This window comes from Myodes glareolus, chromosome 3, assembly GCF_982192425.1.
Source record: "Myodes glareolus chromosome 3, mMyoGla1.1, whole genome shotgun sequence".
NCBI classification, from domain to species: Eukaryota; Metazoa; Chordata; class Mammalia; order Rodentia; family Cricetidae; genus Myodes; species Myodes glareolus.
Window position 1 is genome coordinate 21,643,191 of NC_142028.1, and position 14,020 is coordinate 21,657,210.

Genomic DNA, 14,020 nt, shown 5'->3' on the forward strand with positions numbered 1-14,020 from the left:
TCCCTTCATCCTTTGAGGTACCTCTAGTCTATCTACTTCTCCTGTCAGGATGTTGGCTTCTCTGTGGTGTCTCGGCCCCATCTCCATGTTTCCATCTCAAAATCTCTGTGACTTCTCTTCGCTCTTTGAGTGAACCTCACTGAGATGGCTGTAAGCCTTCTGTCTTATTTCCCAAGTCTGCATGCATATCACCTCCTAATTGTATGAGGCATTCTCTGGTTACTCTATGTCAAATCATCAGCCTTCTTCCATTACCTTCCTTGAGTTCCTTGGTCCTTTATATATTTGCCTCAACATTCACAGCAGTCAAATTTTCTCCATAGGATACAAGCTTTAAAAGAGCCAGGGGGTTTTGAATCCAAAAGACCCTGTACCTACAATATAGCATGCTTAAAAAATATTTTCATTATTGTTGAAATAAATGTTTAAGAAACACAGTACAAATTTCAATATATGTGGTCAAAAATTAGCAAGAATCTACTTGAATAACTGTAACTTGGCAAACAGTTCTGGTTACTATTATATTATTTCATGAGAAACATAATTAGTGGAAACCCCTCTTATTTTCCTGCTCTATTTGTAATTTCTCTCCTCTCACACTCCTCTCACTCTGCCTCCTTCTTTCTATCCCTTTATTTTTCCTCCCTCCCTTCTCCTTCCATCCTTCCTTCCTCCCTTTCTCTCAGCCTCCTTGCTTCCTTTCCTCCTTCGCTCCTTTTATTCTTTTTCTCAGCCTTTCTTTCTTCCTTCTTTTTGTTCTTTCTTTTCTTGTTTCTACCTTTCACAGAGTCTTTCTATAAGTCCAGGCTGACTTTGAGCTTGTGATCCTATTGCTCTAGGATTACAGGGTTACAGATGTGTACTACCACAACTGCTCTGTGATTTTTTTTAACATTCTAGCTTCTTAATACTTCATGTCCTTTGCAGTGCACATATCTTGACCTTCAGAATTCTTACTGCCTCCTTTCTTCCACAGCAATCCAATGCTCAACCCAATGCAAACAAACAGACACAAGTCATTCATTAAAGGGTTCCCGTTATTACTCCTCTTAAATATATAATGATAGGGTGAACAACATACAGCTTGAAACACCGCTAATTCACAGTCTATAGTTTCTGGTGGTCTCTTATAGGCTCTGGCTGCCTTAACTCTGTTTCAACACTAGCTGATACTTAGTGTGCTTTTCTTAAACAATACCACACACACACACATACACACACACAACGTTTACTTGTGTGACATCACTCCTTCCGCCATATGGTGGCCACAGTACAGTACTTAAAGGATGTATTCCTCATCTCACTAATGAATTTGTTAACACCTTGATCTTGAACCAGAACTATGAGAAATAATGTTTTCTTTGTGTATGAAAATATGGTCTTAGGTATTTTGTTGTTGCCACACACACACACACACACACAAAATAGAATTAAATTGTACTGATTCAGGAGCAGTTGTTGGACACTGAGACAATTCTCTCATTTCTTGTCTTGACTTAACAAATGTAGGCACACATTGCTAGTTGTCTTCCCAAAGTTGCACAGTGGCTAGTAACAGTGTGTAAGAGGGGGCTGCTAACAGCGCATGGCATTGCTCACCATCACAATGATCCTGGTGTGTTAGAAAATGGTAAATCAAGTCCAGATACTGTCAGAAGAAAGAGCCTGAAGTTGACAACAGGAGAGAACTTTCAGAACTAGTCTGACCCTAACCAGCTTTGTGACTTCTAAAGAAATCACTTCACCTAGAAAGCTTTCAATTTCTTTTTGAGTTAAATGAAAGAATTGAATCGATTGGATGCTCTCAGGGGGTCTGCAGCTTCGGCTTCCAGTGAATGATGCTTTGCACTCTGCCTTTGGAGACAGGCAGGGGTGTCCTCTCCTTCCCTAAAGGTACAAGTGAGTAATCAGCCTGTGATGCATGCTGGGTAAGAAGCTGTGTCCATCTCTGATTATTAGTGTCAGAGGACCCAGAGTGCTACGGTGAGGGCTCATCATCCGCAGCTTGCAATTGAAAGACTTGTAAACAGATACACACGCGGTCTAAAAATAATGCTGATATTATAATAACGTTCAGGGACCGCCCAGCCAGAAAACACAGCGATTTCCCCTCAGCCAGACCAACTTGGCATTCTGAGTACAAGCTCACAGGGGAGGGGCCGGGCTTCTCCATGCAGGAACTGGAGTCAGAGGCTTCCCCTGCTGCCTGCAGGGAGAGAGAGCATTAGGAATGCCTCTCAGTAACTGGTTTCCTGAGGTATCTGAAGTTAGACACACAGCCTGGAGCAATCTGAACACATCGCCCCCGCAGCTCTGCAGGAATCAGGATGCAGGCCAAATACAGCAGCACGAGGGATATGCTCGATGATGACGACACCACCATAAGCCTGTATTCTGGAGCTTCCACTGTCACCAGACGTGCAGATCCCAGGCATTCAGGTACTTATTCCCGTCTTCTAGAGTCCAAGCAGACCAGTGCCCTGAAGAAATTCTTGAACTGAGGCCCTTTTCCTAGGCATGTGCAACTCAGAGGGAAGGGAGGGATTCTTCCCATGGCTTATAGTGAGGGTTATTTGCGCTTCCCACAACTTGTCTGCACGCATGTAACATTTGAAAATGTTAATACACACACGGGTCTGATTCTCTAACATGCCATCACTGGTTTAGCAGTTTGCAAGGAGAGCATATGGATTTTACAATTAGGTATAGCAGGAAAAGATGAGATTATACCTTAAAGAAACATCTGTTTCCTTTTCCTTTCTCACAAAGGCCAAATCAGGCCGGCTTGTTGTTGTCCATGCGGATTGTCACCTGTGATGTGATTTGAAAATTTGGGTTAATCAAAATGACCATTTTGGAGGGGTGGTGGTGGTAGGAGTGGTGAGTTTTTAACTCTTGACTTTAAGGGATAAATTTCCAAGTGGCTAATTAACATGGGTATTTATTAGAATTTCTGCATCTTGAATCTGCAAGACGTTGGAGGAGTCATGTTAGCCTCAGGTATTGGTTATATCCTCTGTGATATCATGGACAACAGAAGTAAACTCTTCTTAATGTGTCCTCTTATGTCTGAAATTCAATGATTTGGTAACCTAAATAGGGAACTCAGATTTATTTGCATCAAATTTCTCGCACCCTCTCAACCCAGCCCTTTCTTTTTGAACATAATGTCTTCCTCATGGTAGGCAACAGAATAACACTGAGCAACACTGTGGACTCCTTTCAATCAATGTGAGACAGTAGTATCTCACTATGTCACCCACTGACATCAAACTGGCAACCTTCTTATCTCTGTTTCCCCAATAGCTGGATTATAAGCGTGCATCACAATATTCTGCCCCCTTTACTCTGCTGAGGTTAGAATAGTGACATGATTGAATCATATTTAGAAAACATTTGATTTAGTTTATGTCTTACTATTTTCTTTACTGTTATCAGCCTTATGACAGAGTAACACTTTTTCCATTTCCAGTCATTTTTATAATTCACACAAGTACTTGGGGGCCTTTTCTGGTTGGTCTACTGCAGACACATGACTTTGTTCTAGAGCCAATACCCCACTCAGTAGTAGTACAAATGGATAGCAAGCCATATGCTGAGATTCTGATACCAAGTAAGCCACTTATCACTGTGTGATCTTAGTGTCTTGGCGCTTTGATTTCATTGCTTGTAAGACATCAATGATCGGAGGTGGATTTTCATGCATATGTTGTGCCCAGGATTCCTTTAAGTACCTTATGCACATCTGCTCATATTAACTTCAGCTAACTGTGAACAGATGTAACACAACTTTACGAGGCATACAAGAATATAGAGAATGACCAAGACAGGCACTCTAAAAAACATTTCTCTCAATATTCCATCCTTTGCAGATTCCTGGAGGGCTCTGTTTAACACTTTTGTGTCACTTTCCTTCAGTGGAATCTAATTCCTGGCTGTGTCTTCAAGACGTTTACTTTTCCTTGCGACCAGATCCAGGATTTCTTTACTTCTGTGAATCAGGACACATTTCTGTACTGCTCTCCCGTTTCTCAAGTAACTTTCAGGGTCCCTCATTTTCCTCCATAAAGTCATTTCATACAAATGTACATACAAAAATAATCCTTTTTATAAATGATTGTCCTCCTGACGCCTACTGGTATGGTTTCTTGATTTCCCACTAAACTACGCAAAGAGCTGCTTAAAGGATATTGGGGATTTCCAGCTTCCTTGACCTGGAGCTTAGTGGTTACAGGAGGAAGGTAGATGCTGCAGGATGTGGGTGACGCTTCAGGCAGGGCTGGAAAGGCCTTCCTCCAAACTGTCTCATGAACAATTAGTTCACAGGGCCATGGTCTCAAGAGGACCATGTGAAATTTTGTTTTTCATCTTAGCCTAGAGATGGACTAATGACCTGCATAAGCAGGAACAGTGTGTACAAATCAGTACCTCGAGATTAAAGGGTGGAGACAAAGGTGGGGCAAGATGAAACACTGGGTACAACATTTGGCAGCCTCTTTGAAAGAAACTGAAATTGGAACAGTGGGAGAGAAGGTTACAAGGAAATGACTCAGAGTCAAACATCTGGAAGAGGCTTCCTGTGTGATATGTTGATTTCATCTTGCGATATGCAAATATTTAGAGGAATGTCACAAAAAGTTTCTTAAGAAAACATATTTGATACACCTCAGCTATAGAAACAGCAGTAAAAATCATATTTCTTTTTTTCTGGCAATTTCAGGTTCAATATAATGCTGTGGCAAAATGTGAGCAGGCATTTTTTGAAACTGTTTCATTTGAACTAATAGGAATAAACACTCAAGTAATTTTCAGATTTTAATGTTACTCTTATATTAGTCATGCTTGTCAGCAAACAGTTAAGAAGACAGAATAAAAGTCAAAATAAAAGAAATAATTGCTCACACAATTTCCACAAATTCAGTCAGGTTAGCAAAGGCCGGCCACGCAGTGCATATGATAGATGCTCAACTATGAGCTATGAGGGAAGCTGGTTCTCAACTCAGCCTTATATATAATAACATACTATCTTGGAGTGTGTGCATGAGACACAAGAAAGTCTGGTCCTTTATGTCTAGGGGGCTAAAAGAGACCCAGAAAGATCTAGAGAGAGTGGTCGTTGCATTGAGTTGACCTTAGGATTTTCTATAGTATAAGGAAACAGGAGTGGAAGTGTTCAGACTTGAGGATGCTCTACAGAGAGACACTTAAGAAACAAAAATGAGGGGGACTTTAATGAATGCTTTGTTTTCAGAGAATTGTGTGTTGTAGGTATAACTGAGTTGCAGAGCTGAGGGGTGGCTATAGGGGGTAGATCTGGAGAGCTTAAGGGTCTTTTAGGCCATCTGACATGTTTTAGTTCTATTCTGCAGTTAAAATGAAATCAGTGGCGGAGAGAAAGAGACAGAAAGACAAATGATGTGTTCTTAAAAGTATCTCTAGGCTATGCTGACGATGGACTAAAGGAGAATTTGTGGACTTGGATGAAACAAAGTCTGTTTTATCAGTACTCCAGGTAAAGGTTAGAATCCTCAACTAAGGAAGAAAAGTAGGAAGGAGGGGGAGAAAGCAATTGGATAGACATTTAGGGGAGGAGCTTCAAGGAATGCTTTTGGTTGCCTGTGAGGAACCAGGAAAAAGAAGTCAGGCAAAGGTTGATTGAGTACTGCCAGATGTGGCGGGGGAGGTGCTGTCATGACCTGCAATAAAAACTACAGTAAGAACTGAAGGGTGACGAATTCAGCCTGAGTTCAAGGGTCTGCAAGGTGAAATGTATTTGTTTTTTTTTTTTTTTAAATATTTATTTATTTATTATGTATGCAATATTCGTCTGTGTGTCTGCCTGCAGGCCAGAAGAGGGCATCAGATCTCATTTCAGATGGTTGTGAGCCACCATGTGGTTGCTGGGAATTGAACTCAGGACCTCTGGGAGAGCAGACAATGCTCTTAAGCTCTGAGCCATCTCTCCAGCCCCTGAAATGTATTTGAAATTATGTGAATACACATATATTTGAAGAATGTGTGTTCAGGCTAAAACTTTAGGGCTAAATATATATGTAGTGATCAGTAGCATGAAAATGACTAAATTGTTTAAGTAATTTGAATAGAAATTAAAAACTGATATGAGCGAATCAGATCTCCAAGGGAGGAAATATTAAGCCATAAATCTAGAAAATAAAATGGATTGGCAAGGAGAGAAGCCAAGGAGTATCAGCCACAGGGCCTGGAGAACAAGAAGGCCAATGGGAGGCTACTAGGAAGTAGTAGTAGAGACCTTGGAAGCAGGACTGACAGAAAGAAGCATTGGAACACAGGGAAAATAAACTCACAGTAGTGGAGAAGTCAATGTCAAGCAATCATGGAATGCTAAAAATAATAAACACTGCAGATCATTTAAGAGGAGACTAAGCACAGTTTGTTATTTCAGCAATCAGGAGGAAAATAGAAGTTTATTTAACATCATAATCATCTTTTTTTTTTTTAAGGTTGAAACTCTCTACACAGCTGAGAATGATCCTCAACTCAAATGCTTCCTATCTCAGCCTCCCAAGAGCAGGGATCATTGCTATATGCCACCACACTGGTGGGGCTATTGCTTACTTTATAGCAATGTGTAAAAAACAGGCTGATGATGAAATGAAAGTGTCTATGATTTCCCCATTTCATTTCTTTTTCTTCTTTGAAGAAAATATAATGTTGCTGCAAGGTGCCACAAGATTGAGTGGTGACATTTTTTAATTTAATTTCTAAGGTGGGAGAGATTCTAATGACACTGTAAACAGAAAAGAAGCCCAGGGTGGCCAATCCACCTGAACAACATCAAGAGTAAGGGAATGATCTCATAGAAGGACAAAGATTCCCACTGAAGTGGGAATGTTATTCCAACAAAAGGATAAAAAAAAAAAACCTCAATTAATGATACTTAGAAAAGCACTATTTAAAAAATCAATTCGAGTTCTGTTTTGCTCTACTCTTATTATTGCAATCTTGTTGTAATCTTTTTTGGCTTTTTAGTTTCATTTTTACATATCTGCATTGAAGCAGTAAGGCACAAGTCACAACTCTATGGCCTCACACATCTTTTAAGCATACTCACTAAATGTGAAACACTATGGCAGACACTGGGGATGTTCTATTTATGTTTTTATGAGGTAATTGAAACCACAAAATAATCAAAATTGGCAGTTATAAGAAAAGTACTTAGTGTTATTGAAGACATATTGGAGACTGCAGAAGGTACTCAGAACTAAGCAGATGATTTTTGAGAAGGTATTAGTTTCTCCAGATCTACAAGGCTCAGCCTGGATTTTCCAGAAGGACAAACTGGAGCGTTGGGTGACTTTCCCACTCTGTGGACGGCAGTGTGGAGGTTACATCATAAAGAAACAATTAGCCTGGTACAAAATGCAGGCAAAATTAAGACAAATAAGAACTTGGAGGAAAACATATGGCACTAAACTTGGATTAGGATTTAGTTCAGCATAAATTGAGAATCATGACAAAACTTGTTACTAAGGGTTACAAAGGGATTATTCAACTGAAGACTGGAAGTTCTCAGAGGAAGAAATGGATGCAGAGAATTTGAGAAAGGAACAAAGGCTTAAAAATAGAACCAGTATTGTGGAGCCCTTGCTAATACATTTTGCTATAAAATGATTTGGGGAAAACATTTTTTTCTGTAAAAAAATTCATTTTATCCTTTGTATTTTATAAAGTTAATCTTTTTGGAAGAATGGAGAAGAATGCTTTATAATCCCAACAGACAATCGACAATGTAGAAATGAGACGTTACAAACCCTCAGACACTGGAGCCTTTTTATAATTCCAAATGAATTTACATAAAAGGTGGAATATGAATGTAAAAAGTTGAGAGAAGGATTATGATTGACAGTGTTCAGTGGATTGCACATCAGGCTCCATTGTTGCTCTCCGCACATAGGAAGAAAGAAACTGCTGGACAAACATATTCCTATCTAAATAAAGATTAGGTGCAGTTATACACTTAAATAACTTGGGCGGCTTCCAATGACATACAACAGTATACACAATGCAGTCACTATTATTAACAGTGGCTCTGTTTTTCTCTGTACGATAGTGAACATTCCCCAGAGCAAAATGTTGCCCACCTGCAAAGTAGAATAATAATCTCTATTCTAGAGATTGTTCTTGAAAATAGACGAGAAAATTCATTTAAGACATTTATCTTGGTGATTTAAGAATTTTAGTAGCCATCAGTAGTTTTTGTTTGTTTGCTTGTTTATTGAGACAGAATTTGCTAAGTATCCCAGGCTGACCCTGAGCTCACCATGCCCTGAGGCTGCCAACTCACAGCAATCCTTTTGCCCCAATTTTCAAAGTACTGAGATTAGAGACATGTACTATTATGCCTGGCTTGGTAATTTTATATTTAAACTATATTTCAGTAATTGAATAACCTTATTAGGTTATAAAATGAACTTACTCATAGCTTACTTAAGAACGCAAGTGCATTTCACTACAGATGAGAAACTCATTAATATTCTGAAATATTATGTTCTTAGATGTAACTTCTTCAGCCTGATTCCTGCCTAGTCTTCCCATGTGGCAAGAATACCCAGGTCACCCATCTGCGCTCCTTTGTAAACAATAGGAAGGTTAGCATCATTTACATGCTTACATGCAGAGAGGATGAAAGTCGATCTAACAGATCTAAAAGTTAGTCTAATTGTCTCTCTGGTGTTACTTCACATACACACACACACACACACACACACACACACACACACAAGATATCAACCTCACAGATTCATAGAGAGGGCACTGTGTACAGTGAGTGACAACTATGAAAAAAAAAAGGTGTTCCAGAAAAGACAACATTTAAACCAAAAATAGATCCTGAAGGCAGAGATGGGTTGAAATCTGTCAAGAGTGCAATGGTGTGAAAGACTCAGAAAGCAGTCTTTGAAATATTGTGCACATCAGTAGACATGTTTCTCTTGGATTCTTATTTCACCAAAAATGCACAAAGAACAAGGCTAAGCATAATGAACTCATCCTAGCTCTGCCACAAATATCCAGCATAGCCTTGTACAAACTGCTAAAGTTAAATTCTGTTTCTTTTCCAGCTTCTAAGATGTCTTTGCGGCACGTGGAGGGTGTGTGTGTGTCTACTTATGGCCTTTATTTAGTGGTGTCTGTTTCTTTTCCTGTGAGCTCTTAGTTTGTGAGAGTGTAGAGGCTTCCTCTGCTGCCGGATGAAGAATAACTAAACAAGTGTGACAATACTCCTCATCTGCCAAGTTTCTTGGAGCAACAAAAGGGTTTGCATTCAAAACTTGACAATGGCACTCTAGACTTTTATAGCATAACAATATTAGGTGACTCAGGAAGATGGTGTTCTCAGCATTCCTGGGATGTTTATGCCTTTCTTTGGCCTATCCGCACTTCTTTCTAAACACACCACACAAGACAGCATAGGAATTCTCCTCCAAAACCCTAACTACAATAAAGCCAAACCCAAACTAAGCACCTCCCAGGCAGTTTATTTTTGTGTAAAATCTCTTTTAAGGAGGAAGTTTCCCTAGAGAGATGGTTCAGCATTTTGAGGAAAATTTGGGGGAGAATTCGGAAACTTTAGACTTACATCAAGAAGAAAAACTGCCAGAGAAAAAAACAACATCCAGGAAGAAGGGAAACTGGGAAGCTCATTGCCATTCCATTATTGAGGGTTGCAGAAGCAGAAGCAGGGAGAACGCAGGGAATTGAGGTAGAGATCAGTCTAAGGGTTGCAAGGACACACAGAAGGGTTCTATGAGGAGAGCATTAGCATAACAGCAGGACACTGGAAAAGAAGAGCAGGGTAGGAACTGACTAAAAAAGAGTGTATTCTGGGATTTTGTCTTAATTGCAGTAAAGCTTCTAGAAGTCATTAAATTAGGTTAAATCATAAAGAAATTATTATAATCTATGAAAAGTATTTTAAATTTCTTCTAAATAGAATTTGAACAACCTATTGAGATGATTATTAAAATGTAAAATAAAATACACCCACATGACTTCTCTCTGAATTTTGACTTATTTCCTAAATACAGGAGGATGGGATGGTCATCATATTTTCTATGTCCATTCTATCTTTACTGCTTTCCTTTGGCAATAGTAGCTAGCTCACATCATTGTGCCTAGAATATATGCTATAAAGGATATCTCTAGGAGGAAGTAACTTTTTCTTTCTATTTTAATTTTATTGAAAATAGATTTTGGCAGGGTATGGTATTACATGCCTTTAAATCCTAGCACTTGGGAGGCAGAGGCAGGCAGATCTTCATGAGTTTGAGACCAATCTTGTTGCAAAGCTAGTTCCGGGACAGCTTGGGCTGTTATAAAGAGAAAGTCTGTCTTGAAAAAACAAAAGAAAAAGAACAAGAAAGAAAGAAAAAAATAGATTTTTCTCATACGACGTATTGATTACAGCTTCCCCTCTCCCAATTCCTTTGAAATCCTCCCTTCCCCCATATGAATCCACACCCTCTCTGTCTCTCATTAGAAAACAGTCATCTAAGTAATAATGATAAAATAAAATAAAACCCAAAACAAACAAATTGAAATAGGAGAAAACAAACATAAGGAAAGGATTCAAAGAAAGAGCAAAGGAAACACATATAGACACATATATCCACACACATAGGAATCCCATAAAAACACAGAACTGGAAGCTGTAGCATATATGCAAAGGACCTGTAAGCTAAATAAGAAGACGAGGAAAAGGATGAGGAAGAAAGAAAAGGAAAAGAAGGAGGAGAATAAAAAGAAGGACAACAACAAGAAATGAAGAACCAGAAGAACAGAAACAACAAGGAGAAATAAATGTCCTGACTGAATTTTATGAGACAAAGAACCCCCAAAGTTGTTGTTGAGCTTGTTTTGTGTTGGCCATCTACACACAATAATCATTTAATTTCCTTCCACAACTTTGTTTTTTCGAGGTGCAAACCTAAACCTGTAATTAATTCTGCAAATTACATGATAAAGGAACTCAGGCCTAACCTTGGGTATGGGACGTAATTGTTTTCTTTCATCATCAGCCTGTTTTTCCACAGGCAGAAGTAATGGGCCTATAATGCATGAAACTTCCTTCTTCTTATTTTCCATCTTCTGCCAATCTCACATCTAACAAAGGGGAAGATGACTTGTAGCCTATTTTTGCCTTATTTGGATCTCTTATCAGAACAATTGACAGAATAACCTAAACCATTTCCCTAATCATCTTCATTGTCTTAGCCACCTGTATCTTTTAGGGTGACTCCGAAAGTTCAATTAAATCATTGATTCAACTAAGCTTCATTGCTCATTCATCTTCATTATGATCTTGCATGTAAATTGCCCAGTGAAGAGTGGGATTTTCTCATGATATAATCAAACTATACTTAGACACGGAGCCTTTCACATTGAAATGAAAGGGATTACCATGCCAAATACAGCAGACATGTGATAGCATTAAGCAGGAGGAAGCACAGCAGAAGCAAGGGGAATTTTGGAAACAATCCTCCCAGGGCTTTGCCTCTCCTGAATGTACCAGTCACAGCTTTACTATCTGGTGAATTGCACTCCATAAGCTCTGTTGCTGACTGCAGCTCCTCTGACTTGGTCACTGACAGTTAAGGATGGGGACATGTATCCACTTCTCATCTCAGTGCTGGAATCCCATTTGGTGTATGTCCTGCGCTTGCCACCATAGTCTGTAGTTCATTGGTTTAGCTGTGTTTACAATTCCTTATTTTCTTGGTGTCCTCCATCCCTTCTGGCTCTAACATTCCTTCTGCCTCCTCTTCTGCAGGGTTCCCTGAACCCTGAAAGGAGGGATTTGATGGAGCCATCCCATTTAGGACTGAGTGTTCCAAGGTGTCCCATCCTTTGCACACTGGCTGGGGATCTCTGTATTTACTTTTATCTGTTGCAGGAGGAAGCTTCTCTGATGACAGCAGAGCAAGTCACAGATCTATGAGCATAGCAGAATGTCATTAGAAGTCATTTTATTACTATGTTCCTTTAGCAGAATAGTAATATTTAGTTTTCCCCTAGATCTCTGATCTATCTTGTCTCAGTTTCTTTGCCATCTGAGCATTATTGGGGATGGGTTCTATCACATGAAGTAGGCCTGAAATCCAATCAGATATTGGTTGATTACTGCCATAGCTTTGTGCCACTATTGCACTAGTGAACCTTGCAGAAAAATTACCATTGTAGATCAAATGGTTTATAGCTGGACCGTTGGTGTTTACCTTTCTCCTTTTGTAGAGTGTAGAGTACATTCCAGTACATAAGCACTAGTCGACAGGGATGAAGGCTTTAGATAGGACTTTTTTTTAAATCCTAAAATGTCTATGTTCAACACAGTTGTGTAGGCATTGTCTTCAGCAATATGGCTTTACCATCCATCAGTTTGTGGAGAGCAACCAATAGCCTGAATTGTTTGGGGTATTTATTGGGTCAATAATTCTACCAGATAAAAAACACATTCCTGGTACTAGGAGTTTCATTTGGTGACTAGAGATTTCCAATTGGAGCTCTATCTCCCCAATTAGTTGGTGATTTTATTTAGATTTTTTCATATGTGTATATATTTTAGGAAGCTTCCAGTCTATTAAGTTTCCATATTATTTCTCGACTGTTACAGCTGTACCTCACTGTGTTGTCATCACCTCTGGCCCCTCTTCCCACTCCATCTGCATTTAACTCTTCTGTTCTAGTCCACCTATGTAGGTACACAGGTTCCCCATTTTCCCCGAGGCGCTATGCAGGGCTGTTCTGCTTCCTGGTTCCACTGCATCAGCTTGAAGGCATGGCATAGAACTGCCTTCTCCTGTTTTGTCAGTTTTGCCTACGGCCCAAAGGTGTAGCTTAGAAAGAACTCTCCCTTAACCGTTATGGTAGTTACACCTGCAAGCAAGGTTCTCGCCACAGGCAAGGTTCCCGGGTCAGCTCGTCCCTGAACCTTGGCACGCCCACCTGGCTTCCTCTTTTCTCTGTTCAGCTGCTCTCCGACCTTGGGTGTGGATCCCTGACTTCTCCTTTTCCTTGATCCTGGTGGGTGCTGGTGTCCTTTTACCCCACAGTATATATATATATCCGACTGATGCTTAATAAAGCTGCCATTTGCCACTGCTCCTCGGCAGATGAGCCGGGTCTCTTTGTGTGTGTGTCGTCTCTGTTCAAACCCCTAGGACAATTGTCCGTTCTCGTGGGCTCGGGTCAGGAAAGCGCGCGCCTGTTTCGAGGTTCGGGTGTCCACAGAAAAGTGTGAAAGACAACACACCTACCTTGTCTATTCCTAACTATTAATTTCATTTTCTCTTGCAAGGGATATTCATTCCTCCCACCTACTCTCTTAGTCTATATCAAACTTCTGTGGCTATCTAAGACAACATCCAAATAAATATATACCACATTTTTCTTTCTAGGTACATGTTACCCAATCAGATTGATTTTCTCCCTAGACCTGTCCATTGATTTGCAAATTTCATTTCATTTTTTAAACTGAGTAATATTCGATTGTTAATTATACCACATTTTCTTTATCCATTTATCCAATGATAGACATCTGGGTTGTTTCCAATTTCTGGCTATTATGGATGAAGCAGCAATGAACATGGTTGAAGAAGTACTTCTGTGGTGAGATGAAGCTTTCTTTGGGTATATGTTCAAGAGTGGTATAGCTTCCAATATCCAAGAGGATAAGTATATGTTTTTCTTTAGGTTCACCTTATTGTTTAGCTTCTCTAGAATCATGAATTATAGGCTCAATGTCCTTTAATTACAGCTAGAATCCACTTATGAGTGAGTACATACCATATTCTTCTTTTTTGGGTCTGGGTTACCTCACTCAGTAAAGTGTTTTCTATTTCCATTCATTTGCATGCAAAATTCAAGATGTCATTGTTTTTTACTGCTAAGTAGAACTCTAAAGTGTATATGTGCCACACCTTCTTTATCTATTCTTCTATTGAGGGGCACCTAGGCTGTTTCCAGATTCTGGCTATTATTACAT

General features: G+C 39.6%; 1 protein-coding gene across 2 annotated transcripts in view; it reads left to right on the top strand.

Annotated features, from left to right (window-relative positions):
• The first annotated feature begins 2,113 nt into the window (after window positions 1-2,113).
• Clec1a (C-type lectin domain family 1 member A) overlaps window positions 2,114-14,020 on the top strand; it is a 46,870-nt gene continuing 34,963 nt past the window's right edge. For both annotated transcript variants that reach the window (XR_015737431.1, XM_048432319.3), the window contains exon 1: window positions 2,114-2,439. Coding sequence is in view for 1 of the 2 variants with exons in the window: in XM_048432319.3 (XP_048288276.1) it covers window positions 2,328-2,439 (112 nt within the window). In the remaining variant the exon portion in view is untranslated. The remainder of the gene's footprint in view (window positions 2,440-14,020) is intronic.